Source organism: Meriones unguiculatus, chromosome 2 (assembly GCF_030254825.1).
Source record: "Meriones unguiculatus strain TT.TT164.6M chromosome 2, Bangor_MerUng_6.1, whole genome shotgun sequence".
Taxonomy (NCBI): Eukaryota; Metazoa; Chordata; class Mammalia; order Rodentia; family Muridae; genus Meriones; species Meriones unguiculatus.
Window position 1 is genome coordinate 22,104,071 of NC_083350.1, and position 13,830 is coordinate 22,117,900.

At 47.9% G+C, this 13,830-nt stretch overlaps 1 protein-coding gene across 1 annotated transcript in view; it reads right to left on the minus strand.

Annotated features, from left to right (window-relative positions):
• Positions 1-13,830, minus strand: part of Impa2 (inositol monophosphatase 2) — a 29,814-nt gene that overhangs the window by 9,308 nt on the left and 6,676 nt on the right. Inside the window, exons 2-4 of the mRNA XM_021628766.2 lie at positions 8,500-8,633; positions 2,616-2,720; positions 307-352 (exon numbers count right to left, since the gene is read on the minus strand). Coding sequence (XP_021484441.1) covers positions 307-352; positions 2,616-2,720; positions 8,500-8,633 — 285 coding nt within the window. The remainder of the gene's footprint in view (positions 1-306; positions 353-2,615; positions 2,721-8,499; positions 8,634-13,830) is intronic.

Sequence of the window (13,830 nt, forward strand, 5' to 3'; positions counted from 1 at the left end):
AAAATAGGAGCTCCCTTTTGTTTGTGACTAGATCACACGCTCTAGGGGTCAGACGAGACTCATTCGGACCATCTGCTCAGAACGTTGCTTTCCACAGCAGCTATGACTAGATCACAGGGGAAAAAAAAAAGGGCTAGCCCACCCTGGGAAATAAGCCCTAAAGCCACACTCCCCCTACAAACATTAGTCAGTGGTTCTTTAATTTCTTAGATTTAAAAAACACACACTTGGACATACTAGGCATGGCTAAGGCACATGTGAAAGAGCAATGCAGAGGCTGAAAATAAACAGGGAGGGCCACATTACCTCCTGGTGAACAGCAAATCCAATGCTAACTGCCACAGTGGGGAATCTGCAAGGGAAGACAGAATGGGTTACACGTCACGTGTAGACACAGGTCCTCAGAAGCTACACGTGTGTGGCTGTGCGAAGGCCCCCTCCCGCACACACAAGGCCCTTTCTGCACTCTGGCTGGGTGTGATTTTCACAATGACTTTTCAGTTTCACTCACTGCTTCCTGTATAAACAGGCTCAGCCAGCCATGCTGTAAGGTAGCTAACTTAGAGCCACAGCAGTGTGTGGAAGCCTCAGTAAGACTGGTACAATGTAACAGTGACCACAGGTTACTAACTAGGGATGAGGACAATAACCATGCTTCTGGTTCTCAGCAAAAGACCAACCCCACCTTCAGAGATTATGTGGAGGACCCTGCGGACGACGTCACAGACCCTGGGCTGCAGCCATCAGACAGACGATGCTTCAGCAGTGCTAATATCCCCATCCCGTCTCCTGCCTGGGCTCCCAGCAGGCAACAGCAGGGTGAGCCAGTGGTAGAGGGATGGTTTTTATGCCACAGTCTGACTGTGGTTTGAGTTTTGTCAGTTTGTTGCTGTGTCTCAAAATAATCCCTCCTTTGTGTGAAGATCATAGGAGCTTAAAAAACAGGAAGGGGGAAGGAAAGACCAAGTACTATGAACTTGCAGGGAAAAATACCAACCTAGACCACGAGCAGAATCCTGTGCAGAAACCCTCAGAGGCAAAGCCGAGTCTCCCCGCTTCCAAGGCAGGCGCCTCCCTGCTTTCCCTCAGCCGTGTTGGCTATGGCCCAGCACTGCAGGCTTTCTAATGGTTTGGGTCACAGGGTGCAGCTGTGGCCTGGATATCCTGGGACTGCCAGGTCAATATTAGAGCCTGTTTCTCAAAGAACACTCTTTCCGGCCCCAGATCCCCACCACCACTACTGGGCTGCAGATCAGGAAGTCCTTGGAGACCCCAAGGACAACAGAGCCACAGAAGACCTTAACAGGACTACGTAGCCCTTAGGTGGAATGTCATCCTGTGGATGACAAATAGGTCAGAAGTGAGAGGTGTGTCGTTTAGCAAAGCCTTACTGAGGGGAGGGGTTGTTATGCACCACCCCACAGCGTCAGAAGGGTCTCCTTGTTCATGCGTGGCTGAGTTCTCAAGGTAAGTCACTACGCAGAGGTCACGCTTAATGTGTGCTTGGAACTGCCTTGCATGTAAGCATAGCATGGAGGCCAACAGCAGCCAGAGAGCTAGGTACCACACCTGGCTCTGTCCACCTATGGTTTCAACATGACGTATGTACATGTAACTTGTGAGTCGGGAAGTGCTGGTAGCATAGAAATATCTCCAGGGAAAGGCAAGTTAAAAATACCTGGCCTCTGTGGAAGCCATCTCACTTACTGCACCTTTCGGCTTTTTTTTTTGGCTCTTCCTACACGGCTGTGGATAAGTTCACACAGCTCCCAGCCCTGTCACTGTCAGGGACCTCTCTGCAGCCTTACTCCCACAAGCCCTGTCTGCAGTCACGAGGCCAGCTCCTGTGACTCTCAAATCTCAGTGGCACATCTGGGCTGTGCACCTCAGCCCCAGGCTTCCTTTCCTAACTCCACCTCTTGTCCAGGGTGGCATCTCAAAGAAGCCGCCCTTTAATTCAGTGTCTTTAATTCTAGCCAGTCTCCTAAATGAGTCGCATCTATAGGCAATTGTGTTTTTAATTTTTAAAGTAACAGTAAAATATTTAAGTGCAGGGAAAGCTGATCTCAAACTTGTGATCCCATCTCGGCCTTTGGATTATAGGCCAAAACATTTTTAGAAGAAACAGATCCCCAAAATGTAGCTCAAGCTGGCCTTGAACTTCTGATTCTCCTCTGTCTCCAACTCTCCAGTGCTGGGATAACAGGTGCATGCCACCACACCTAACCCCCCCCCCCAGCATCTACCTAGTCACACCCCACACACGCGGTTGTGCACAGACACATGCAACCACATACATGAATGAGAGAGAGGGTCTTACTGGATGGGCCTGGCTGGCCTGAACTCACAGAGATCTACCCCTCTCTGTCTCCTGAGTACTAGAATTAAAGGCATGGGCCAACATGCCTTGCCAAAAATATTTTTTAAAATAAAATTTCCTTACATGATCTTTAGATTTCCCAAAGGGAAAACCTTTTTAAAATGTCACGATTTGATTTTCTTCCGCAAGACTAGAAACCTACCATCTGTCAACGTTTTCAAAACTTATCCTCTTGAGAAGAGAACCTAGAAGCCACATGGAGCCCCTCAGTAGCAGGCTCCCAATTCCTGCTCACCTGTGCACGAAGTTGCAGGTGCCGTCGATGGGGTCAATGATCCAGGTCGGGCTGTGGGTGAGCACACACTTGGCTCCGGAGGCTGTGGCCTCTTCTGCAATGAACCTGCTGGGGCAGGGGGCTCAGCCTGAGTCAATGTCCATCACCCGGCACAAGAGTGTATGTAGCAGGCACAAGGCTCCAGGTTCCAGCCCCGGTCCCAAAACACGCACCCCCAAACCAGAGTGAGTCTCCCTGTGGCAGTTTTGGAGGCACACAAGGAAAACAGAGCAGGCCAGGCAGAGACACAGGAGTGCAGAGCGCCCGAAAGAGCAGAGGCAAGCAAAACTTGGTTCCCAATTCAGCATGGAGCTAGAGGTGGTGGCGAGGCAGCAGGGGCCCAAGAGGTCTGGCTAGCATGCAAAGCAGAAGTTGGGCCATAGAGGGGTAACTGTCACCCATGTCTCCCTTCCCCACCTGGACCCGTTCGTTACCCTTCCTTCCCTGATCTCTGTTCCCCTTTGGGAAAAAATCTGGGCTGGACCAGAGTGGTATAGTTATTAGGATGCTTCATGTGTTCCCTGTCCTGAGTGTCTGTTCTCACGGTGGTCCCCTTTACATGCTCCTTCGGAGCCACATTGGCCGTCTCCAGCTCAGGGGTTCTTCACAGGGGGCTCTGGGCTGACCCCTCTTTATAACAAGGCCCTCTGTAGATAAGGCTCCCTCGAGTATGATCTCTGTCCTGCTAGGAGCCAAAACCTCAAGCTGAACATATGCAGAAGGGAATGCCTGACTGTTAAAATGGGGCCAGCTAGCACCAGCTAGCACCAGCTGCTTGGACCAAAGGCAGGGAAGCTCCTCCCACTTCATTTCCAGCCACATGTGGGCTTGAAGAGAACTGGCCCACTTAGGTAACACTGACTGTGGCATTTGCTCTGCTACTTTCCTTGGGCAGTCTTAAGGAATCATACCTTTTCTAGCACCGTCCTCTGTAGTTACCCGACTTCAGAGACTCTTAGAGTTATGTTTTTAAAGAAAACACAATAGTCTTTTAAAACAATAGTCTTTTAAAAGAAAGATTTTTTTTTTAAATTTATTTTTATGTGCATTGGTGTTTTGCCTGCATGCATGTCTGTGCTGTGTGGGGGTGTTGGGTCCCCTGGAAGTAGAGTTACAGACAGTTGTGAGCTCCCATCTGGGTTTTGGGAATTGAACCCAGGTCCTCTGGAAGAGTGGCCAGTGCTCTTAACTCTGAACCATCTCTCCACCTCTGCAGTACACACTGTACTCTTAAAACACAAACAAGGAATGGGTATCAAAGCTTGAATGCAGGACCAAGCAGACAAAAGTGGTGAAAAGATAAACCTCAGAGTCAAGAGTTATAACAAGATCTCCATGCAATTTGACAGTCAACTGCTTCTGAGGCTTTCTTCTTTTCTGGCTATTAAGCGTGGTGTCAAGTAGGTCATGGCTGTCTCCTCAGTTCATGAAGGAGCTGACTGATGCTATTTGGTCCTCTCTTCCCAAGCAGCAGTTCTGTGTCCACCAGCTGGCCCACAGGTGAGTCCAGGGTAAAGCACAATGGGAGGATGAATGGACACAAACGTCCAGCTTTGGTGGCAAGAATGGGCTTTTCCTATGTCAAGGGCCCAGCCTTATGTTCTGAAGGACTTACACATTCAACAGATACTGTTCTGTGCTAGGCACACCACAGGGCACCAGATGACAGTGACCTCAGGGGGAGCAAAAGACAGCGGGACACAGTGTGCAGCTGTTCAAGCCACCATCCTCTTCCCCAGCTTATCTCAAGAGGATATGGATGAGCACAGGGTTTGTGACGGGTCACCAGAATGAATGAAAGAGATGATGAGAACAAAACAGAATCTAGCAAGCAGCCAGTTCTTTAAAAAGAGTAACAAAACATACAGTCCCTATCCAAACATAAAGAGGAAATACAAATTAATAAAATTAGAGATAAAAAAGGGAGTTGTTAGAACAGAATCCAGGAAAATCCAAGAGATCCCAGAATACTCCAGTTTAGATGAAAGGAAATACATAAATTTTCTAATTATAAACGTATCAAAATTAAAAACAGAAGACATAGACAATTTACAGAGGCCATAGGAAGCCATGAGACTGAAACAGTAACTGTATAAGTACAAGCCCAGGATTAGATGGATTTGGTACTGAATCCTATGAAACCTTTAAGGAAGACCTAACGACAACAGTTCTCAACCGTTCTACAAAGCAGAGAGAACACCACCAAACTCATTGTGCCAAGTCAGTATCATCTAAATACCCAAACTGGATAAAGACTGAAAACACACACACACTACAAAATGCAAAAATTCACAACAAAGTACTTGCAAATGACTTAAGAACACATTAAGAAGATCCTACATCACAACCAAGTTGGTTTCATCCTAAAGATACAAAGTTGATTGAATATTACAAGTCATATAATGCTCCATATAACCATACACACACACACACACACACACACACACACACACACACACTCACACAGACTTAAGGATGGAAACCATCTAGATAGGTGCCAAAAAGGCATTTGACAAAGTTCAAAATGACTTCATGATAAAAAGTCCTGAAGAAACTAGGAACAGATGAAACATAATAATAAAAAATATATATGACAAAACTATAGGCAGTTACATTCAATACTGAAAACTGAGCTTTTCCTCTAAAACCTGGAACAAGACAAGGACAGTACCACCACTCTCTCCATTCTTAATCAACTTAGTGTTCAGAGTTGTAGGTCAAGCAGTAAGACAAGAGGAAGATATAAAGATTAAAAACAGGAGAGAAGAAATCAAAGTAGCCCTACTTATAGCTGGTATGATTCTATGCAGAATAGATCCTATGGGCTCCATCTGAAAACTTCTCGATTTAATAAACTCTGTGGTGGTTTGAATGAGACTGGTCCCCATAAGCTCATATATTTAAATGCTCAGTCACCAGGGAACAGCACTACCTAGAAGAATTAGGAGGTGTGGTCTTGTGGGAGGAAGTATGTCACTGGGGATGGGCTTTGAGTTTCAAAAGCTCAAGCCAGGCCCCATGTTTCTTTCTTCCTGTTGCCTGCAGATCCCTATGGTAAACCCTCAGGTATCTTCCTGCACCAGATCTGTCTGTGTGTCTGCCATGCTCTCTACCACTCTGAAACTGTTAGTAAGCCCCAATTAAATGCTTTCTTTTGTAAGAGTTGCTGTGGTCATGCTGTCTCTTTATAGCTGGTTGGTTGCTGTAGCACTTTTTTCCTCTCAAAAAATAAAGCAAGCTATGTGATAGATTCTTTTCATATTGCTCTTGAATTACAAGTAGATTTGAAAAAGCTAAAATTGGGAACTGGAGGTTTAGTTCAATGGCTGAAGACTTGTATAACTTGCGCAGGCCATGGATTCAAACTTGATGCACCTTCCTCAGAGCCCCAAAGAGAGCACCAAAAAGCAGTAGAAGAATCTGTGTTTTAACCAAATCTTGTTCTTTAATTCATGTAGTTTTTGCACAGGAGAAAAAAATGGGTGATGCCTATCATGAACAAAATAGATTCTGAAGAGACCACCTATGTCTTTTTGTCATCCATGGTCACACAGATGCACAGCCAGACTAGAATAATCAACACTCAGAACTGCAGGAACTGCTATCCCAGTTTTAGAAGTTTAGTGTCTTTATGAGACATCACATGTGGAAGGAAAGGGAGGCCCTAAATCCAAAGCCCTGGTCTTCAAGATCCATCCTGCAGAAACCAGGGTCCAGGGAGGGTCTGCTCTATAGCTTCTTCTAGAGCCCATGGCTCTTCTAGAGCTACATGAAAAATGCTAAATATTCTAATTTCTAAGGAAAAGATGAATGGCTTATATCCAATCCTTCATAGGGATGGCTGAAGAAGATGAAGACCTCTGGCCTGTGGAGAAAAGTGACATCCTTGTGAAGGCCTGTGTCTCACCATGGATTTTGTTCCCTGCAAAGGGTGTACCACTGAACATTGGCCATGAACGGAGTCCTCCACATTTTATCCTGTGCTCTTAAGATATGTTCTTGGGTGGCCAGGGAAGTGTCATTGTCTGAGGTTCAGAAGTAGGGCATACTTCTATAGAAAAGCCTGGGGCTGGAGGAGGGGGTGTTTCTGAGCATGTGCTGTTGAAAGTAGAACCACGCGCACACACACACACACACACACACACAGATAGAGAGAGAGAGAGAGAGAGAGAAAGAGTTTTAAAAAACTAAAACTGTGTAGTTTGAGCAGGTATCTTCTGTGAGTAGATAAAGTTGTCCCTGAAGCTACACATTATTAAGTGAAAAACCCAGTGCTGGGTGGGTTACCTAGGGAGGTCCCTGAAGCCCCCAAAATAATACAGGGTATTGCCACTGTTGCTGGCTGGCCATCAGAACTAGATGGCAATTCCTAAGGCTGAAGCCATGCTTTGGTTGAAGGACTGAAGGGAAATCAAGCTGGACCTGAGCTGAAAGCTGACTCCTTGCTAACTAGCTGGAAGGTGCTAGAAAGGCTTCTGAGGGGAGAAATGACACCAATGGTCTTATTCTGCTGTGGACACTGCATGTGTATTTCCGACCTGCCAGGCAAGATGTGCCCACTTTCTGACTGGTTTGAGGCCCATTCCAGATGACAGAGTCATGTATGGTATCATGGAAAGTCTGCAGCTGGGGACATCATAGATCCTAGTAGAGACGTTACTATTTTGTTTTTGTAAATGGCCATGATGTGCCTGTCAAATTGCTTTTCAAATATTTATGTTTAAGTCTGTATATCAGTGCTGTTGTCAAATATGAGGAGAGAAACTTCTTTTTGTTGTGGATGACAGTTACTGCAGGGACTTAGCAGGTCTAAGCACTGAGAATTAGTGACTGTTGAATGCTGAGCCCTAATTGAGGTGCGTCACCCACTCCAAGGCTCAGGGAACAGAGAGGAAGGGGGACAGAGAGAATTTAAAAGTCAGAAGAAGGTGAGGAGTATTGTGGAATGTTAGCTTCTAGGTGGGACCTGGCTGCTACACTCTTGACCTCTTAATGGCTATAGTTACCTGCACAAGACTGGGTCTGTCAACACTCCATCATGGAATAGGGTGGGGCTTGTGAGGCCCAGCCCCTTCCTGAGGATCTACAGTTAGCGGTTGCTAAGGGAAGAAGCATATTCTTTAGTGAAGTAACCACCAATGGGTTGCTTGGGCTTTGGTAAGTAGCCCCTTTATCTATGTTCCTATAAGCAACTCACCTATATTCCTATAAGTAACTCTTGTAAAACTCATTGGTTCACAGAGAGGAGAGAGGGATAGACTGACAGACATACATGGAAGGAGGACGACCAGGAGACCAGTTGGGAAGAGCAGTATCAGAAGTTGGAAGAGGACAAGAGAGTGTAACGAGGAGTGTATAAAAATGTTATGATATATATGCTAATGAAAATCTTAAAAACCTAAACAACAAAACCCTAAAGCTCTCATATGTCTGGATAAAGAACTCTAATATATTTTAAAGACAACAGATAAGTATAATGTAAAGTAAATGACTAGTTCCTACCATGAAAATAAAAATCTTGTATTTATTTACTGACTGCACACATGTAAATATTTCTGGAAAAACCTACAGAAGAGTCTAATAAAATTATTTTAAATACAGATTTAAGAGAGTAGAGGCTCTTTGATATTCCTAAGGAGACAGAAGGAAGGGATGGTTGTCAAGATGACAGCAAAGAGAACAGAAGCAATCGGTTTTCTTCCCTAAAAATGGAGAGACCAGGGCTTGTTCTTGGAAACTGGGGGTTCCCCATATGCCCTCCAGTGACAAGCGGCCATGCCTCTCAGCTAGTCTGCCTTTGTGTGGTGAGAGTGACTGGGGTGAGCCTCCTGGAGAGAGCACTTACCTGTGTGAAGGGAACCGCTTTCGCAACTCAGAAACAATTAGATCTTCTACTCGGTGATCGGTTTCTGTCACAAGATCTGCAGCGGATGTTTTTGTAGAGACATGTTTTTCTTCTGTGAGGGCTTTTCTGATTATCTGAAATAAAAACGTGGGGATCAGTGAGATCTGTTGGTCTCCTCCTCACCAACCCCAGTGTTCTTTGGGGACTGGCTGGCTCTGACCACCAGACACCCCACCTGAAATTCTACATTCAGATTTCACTTGAAACTACCTTTGAAAGAAGTTTTCTCTGACAGAATAAGTTTTGAAAAGGCTGAAGTTTTACCAACAGGTATTCCCCAAAATAAGGCAGCGGAACAGTTTTGCCTCCTGGAAGTCCCTGATTTAAAATTCACAAGATTTGTGCATGAAAGCTTTCTTCTGATTCACCTTATGAACCACACGAGCATGTGCTGTGCTTGTGAATGCAGGCTACAGACATCCCCGCCAGAGCGGAACTGTGTCATAGGAACTGAGGCTGGCTCGATGCTGCTGTATGCAGAACAGCACGAGCCAGCCACCAACAGGGACACACCAGTGACACTGGAGGCTTCTCAGGGACCATAAGCGTAGGCTCTATGGCTGGGCAAGCTGCCAGCACATCTGGATTGAACCCACTATGACTAAACATAGGGTAAGGCCTAGTTGGTACCATTTCTGCTGTCCTGTTGTAGTTCCAGGAACCCTGGAGGCTCAAACAGGAAACCAGAGCACAGTCCGTCTGTCTCTGAATGCTTCAGGAGGATCAGCTCCAGTCTGTGAAAGAAAAAATGCCACCTCCAGTTCTATGTGGGGCTGTTTCTCCATGTCTGTCTGTCCAAAACTGGATAAAAGTGGTGAAGTCAGGACACCTAAGTAGACCTGACATATTCCCTCCAGAACCAGCTACCCCCCCCCAAATCATGTATTTCTCTTCCAAGTGCCATCAAGGATTGGCAAGTGGCTCATCTATGCAAGCCAGATGACCTGAATCCGGTCTCCAGAATCTTAGTAAAGGTGGAAGGAGAAACACGATGCACAAAGCTGTCCTTTCATCTCCACCTGTGCATCACGGAACACAGCTATGCCCCCCTACACACTGATGATGAACCAATAAAGTACTACCCAGACTGGCTATGCAGACTTGACACCCTGTGCCCATTATGACTGTTGGTATCTAACCAGCACTATTTGGCCCATGCTATGTGCCAGTGATGCCAAGCTGAAGGAGCTCACACCATGTGTCTACCTAGGTGACGCTGTTTTTAAATATGGGCCGCAAAGAGCTGGGGGCTATGGCACAAGCCTGTAATCCCAGCACTCAGGGAGGCGGAGGCAGAGGCAGGCATATCTCTGTGAGTTTGAGGCCAGCCTGGTCTACAAAGCGAGTCCAGGGCAGCCAGGGCTACACGGAGAAACCGTGTTTTGGGAAAAAAAGAAAATTGGGGCTGCAAAAATAACAGATCTGCATGCTAGATGATTTGAAAGACGACCAACACCACAGACATCCAAGAGGTCACCTGCAGTCCATTAACTTCAGCTCCCCACTACTGTTCACATCCTGCCAGCCTCCAGCCTGCGCTGCAGGGCTTCCTGTCTTGAATGTGCAATATCCTGCCTGTTACCACCACGCTAATTCTCTTACAACACCAGTTTACACACAGCATCGCTCGTCAAATCAGTCTCCACAGGTGCTCATAAATTCAACACTCTTCAATGTTTGGCTCCCAGGGAGCCTGACATCCTTCAGGAATCCCAGATCCTGGGCCAGTCCAGGCAGGCCACTTGGGACTGTGTGTATATACAGGGAGGGAGGTTCCGTATGTGGGTGCAGCAAATGTATCTGGGTAACATTCGTGCTGTGGTTGGGGAGACAGGGGAGAGGGGTCCATCTCAAGAGTCCACAGAGGCTTCTGGAATCTCATAGAAAACTGCTCACTAGGTTGGCCCTGGGGTCTGAGATCAATGTTTCTGGCAAGCTCCATTGTGGTAAGGAGCCAGGGCAGTTTCATACCTTGGAGGAAGGAGGGTCACCCAGGAGGCTGGGACAGACTCACTTGGCAGTTGTGTGTGAGTGTGTGTGTGTGTGTGTTTAATGTGTGCACACATAAGGAAATCTCCATTTTGAACCAGTGCCCCCTGGGACATGCTTAAGAGGAAGCAGACCTGAAACCAGACAGTTATCCCAATTGCACACCTCTGCCACCTCCATGTAGAAGCTGGACTGAGGATTTAAGACAAAGATGAGAAAAGTTCTGAAAACCCCCAACGGCTTCTTACTGTAGCCAGAAGAACCGCTAATGCTAGACAGCCAGCCTCTCCCTCACCTTCTGCAGGCTACCATACTGAGTTGCTCTCCTCCACCAGTTTCCAACATCCCTGCTGGTCACAGCAGGATTGGCTTCTACCCAGGGCCTTTGCAGTGTGGTCCTCTGTCTCCCCCCTCTTCCCACCTGCGGCTGTCTTGTATGTTCTGTACTTGGCTGTATGGCTCTCATTGCAGTATGAGCTCCCTGACGGCAGAGGTCGTTCCCTGACACTGCCTAGCTGCCTGCGGGGAGATATGCCTGGAGAACAGTAACTGCTGGGGAATGGAGGGCACGTGGAGGGATAGAGTGCTTCCTGCCACGTTTCTTCCAGCAGGACCACTGATTTCCGTGTGAACACTGGCCACCCCAGTGCCTGTTCTCTTGGCTCTTTTTCTGGTTGTGCAAACAAAGTGTGCCCGGAACCTGCTATCTGAAACCTGCTATCCGGAACCTGCTATCCTCTAGACTGCTGTAGAACATGGCTGCATTTCCTACTCTGCTTTCAAAGCCAAACTTAGCCTGCCTGAGGTACTCACCCCCATCATAACCAGCCAGGTGTACCTCCATAATTGCATATCTCCCTGGCATAATACACAGGTGGCCCTCACTACCCTGGCAGGTCAAGGTCCTGAGGCAGGGGTGTGGCAACTTTCTGGACTTGACCTTAGACAGCTACCTCCCCCTCTCCTTTTAGGAACAGGATCCCCATGTTTCAGGAAGGCCCAGAGCTGCCTTCAAAGATCAATTATTCAGACTTCCCTCTTGTATAACTGGGCTTGGCAAGCTCTGCTTGGAGGGTGCAAATGGAGACACCTCTGCACCTTCAGAGCCTAGTCCTCAAAAAGACACCATACTTCCCTTTGGTGGGTTTCTTCCTTTCCAGAGTTTGTGAGCCTTGGTAATGACACCAGGGCGGTCACAAGAGGCCCTTGGCACAGGAGAGAGAAGCTTGGCTCCTGGGGGCTCCACAAGCAGAGCCCCTCTCGGGGTCATGCACTAACCACATTTCACCGTGCTTTGGTTATAGGGGTCTGAAGAGCTTCTAGGCCAGCAAGAGCCTTGTCTCTCACATCCACCCTCCTTCTCCCCATGCTGTCACTCTAAGGGTGGCATCCTTCTAGGAGACTTCGGATGCCAGATTTTCCCATTGGTGATGCTGTGAATGACAATGGCCTCAATAGGCTCCTATACTTGAATGCTTGGTCACCAAGGAGTGGAACTGCTTGAAAGGACTATAAGCATTAGGAGGTGCGGTTGTGTGGAGTAGGTGGATTCTGAAAGCCCCTGACAGTCCTAGTGTCTCTCTCTCTCTCTGCCTGTGGATCAGGAAATAGTTCTCAGCTGTTGCTCCAGCACCAGGTGTGAGGCCATGCTCCCCACCAAGATGATAATGGACTAAGCCTCTGAAACTGTAAACATCCCCAATTAAATGCTTTCTTTCCTAAGAGTTGCCTTGGTCATGGTGTGTCTTCATAGCCATAGGTCAGTGACTAAGACACCCATTCTCTGACTCAGCCAGAAGATGTCCTCCTCCACAAGGAGCCTCCCAGAGAGACCAGCATCTGCCCCCCCTGACTGCAGCACAGTGCAACCTGCAGTTCCCCACAGCACTTGCTGACTGGTGAGGACCCCACCTCCTCATAGGCGTGAGCCTCTGAGGGGGCTGCCACACCTGAAGGGCTCCAGGGGCACTTGTTGATGGGGCAGATGAAGACGCCTCGCTGTCAAACACTGATCCGCCCACTAACCAAACGGGAGGGCTTTAGTAAGTGTTCCTGCGGTGCTGTGTCTAACCCCAGGGGTGGTTACAAACTTGGTTTTCCAGGTCCACAGGACCTACAGCTGAGTGTGGAGCTCAGGGGCAACTTGGGGCTGCTCGATATGACCCCAAAGCCTCCATCCACACTAAGCCTTGCTTCATTACAGATTCTACAGAAGGTGAACAGTTTGGTTTGGGGGTGACATGTTGTACTGTGCTCTTTCAAAAAACACACTGTTCGCTTATGGCTTTATTGTGTTATTGTGGCTGCCCTAGGGGTGGAATGTGCCTGTACCCCCCCCCCCCCCACAGTGATGTTACTCCTCTTACCCAGCACATCCCTTCCATCAGGTCCTGGTCTTCTACTATATATGTTTTCTCACCACCCTGCCCTTGTTCTTGGAGACAGGGTCTTGCTATGCAGGCCAGGCCAGCACTGAACTGCCCTTCTTCTGCGTTAACTTCTGGAGTGTGGGGATTACAGGAGAGCAGAGAGGTAACTAGCCTTTGTATCTTCTGTGGCATTCCCTTCATCCCCAGCCTGAACTGTGCCAGGGCTTGAGGCCACCCTGGGACCATTTCCTACCAGGCTCAGCCTGTCACTGGTGCCCTCTTGCATGCCTCCTCTCATCTCTGTCTCTCTGGACATAAGGTCCCTTATAGTTATGATGACATCTCCTGCTATGCCCCAGTCCCCAAACTACTCTCCCAGTCTTACCTCAGCACATTTATGTCTTGGCTCAGCCCACTCCTCCTGGGTCAGTGGATGGTAGTAGCAGTATTTGGCTACCGGGGGGTGGGGGAGGAGGTGGCACTGACTGTCCCTTCCCTGGACTGTGCTTTTTGAGGCAGTAAGCCTTGTCCTGAACCTTAGCAGCTTCAGGACAAGCTCACCCTCCACAGGCGAGGAGGTAAGCCTCAGCAGCATGTCTGATGCTGCCTGCCCAGTGGACCCACACATAGGGAAGCTACATAAACTCACTCACCTCAGCCATCGAATTACAGGGTATGGGCTCATCCGCCTTCTTGCCCTTACCCATTTCCTATCACTGACGAGATAAGCTACCTTTCACAGCCAGAGCTCTAAGTTCAACACCGCCTCGAGACCCAGAGCCACAGTGTTCTTGTCTGCCGCAACAGTGGCATCCGAGGCACGGAGGTGTCTTAAGAGTACAGGCCAGGTGCCCATGCTGGCCGACACACTCCCAGACTCCCACCACTCTGGTTTTTCTAAGAATACGGATAT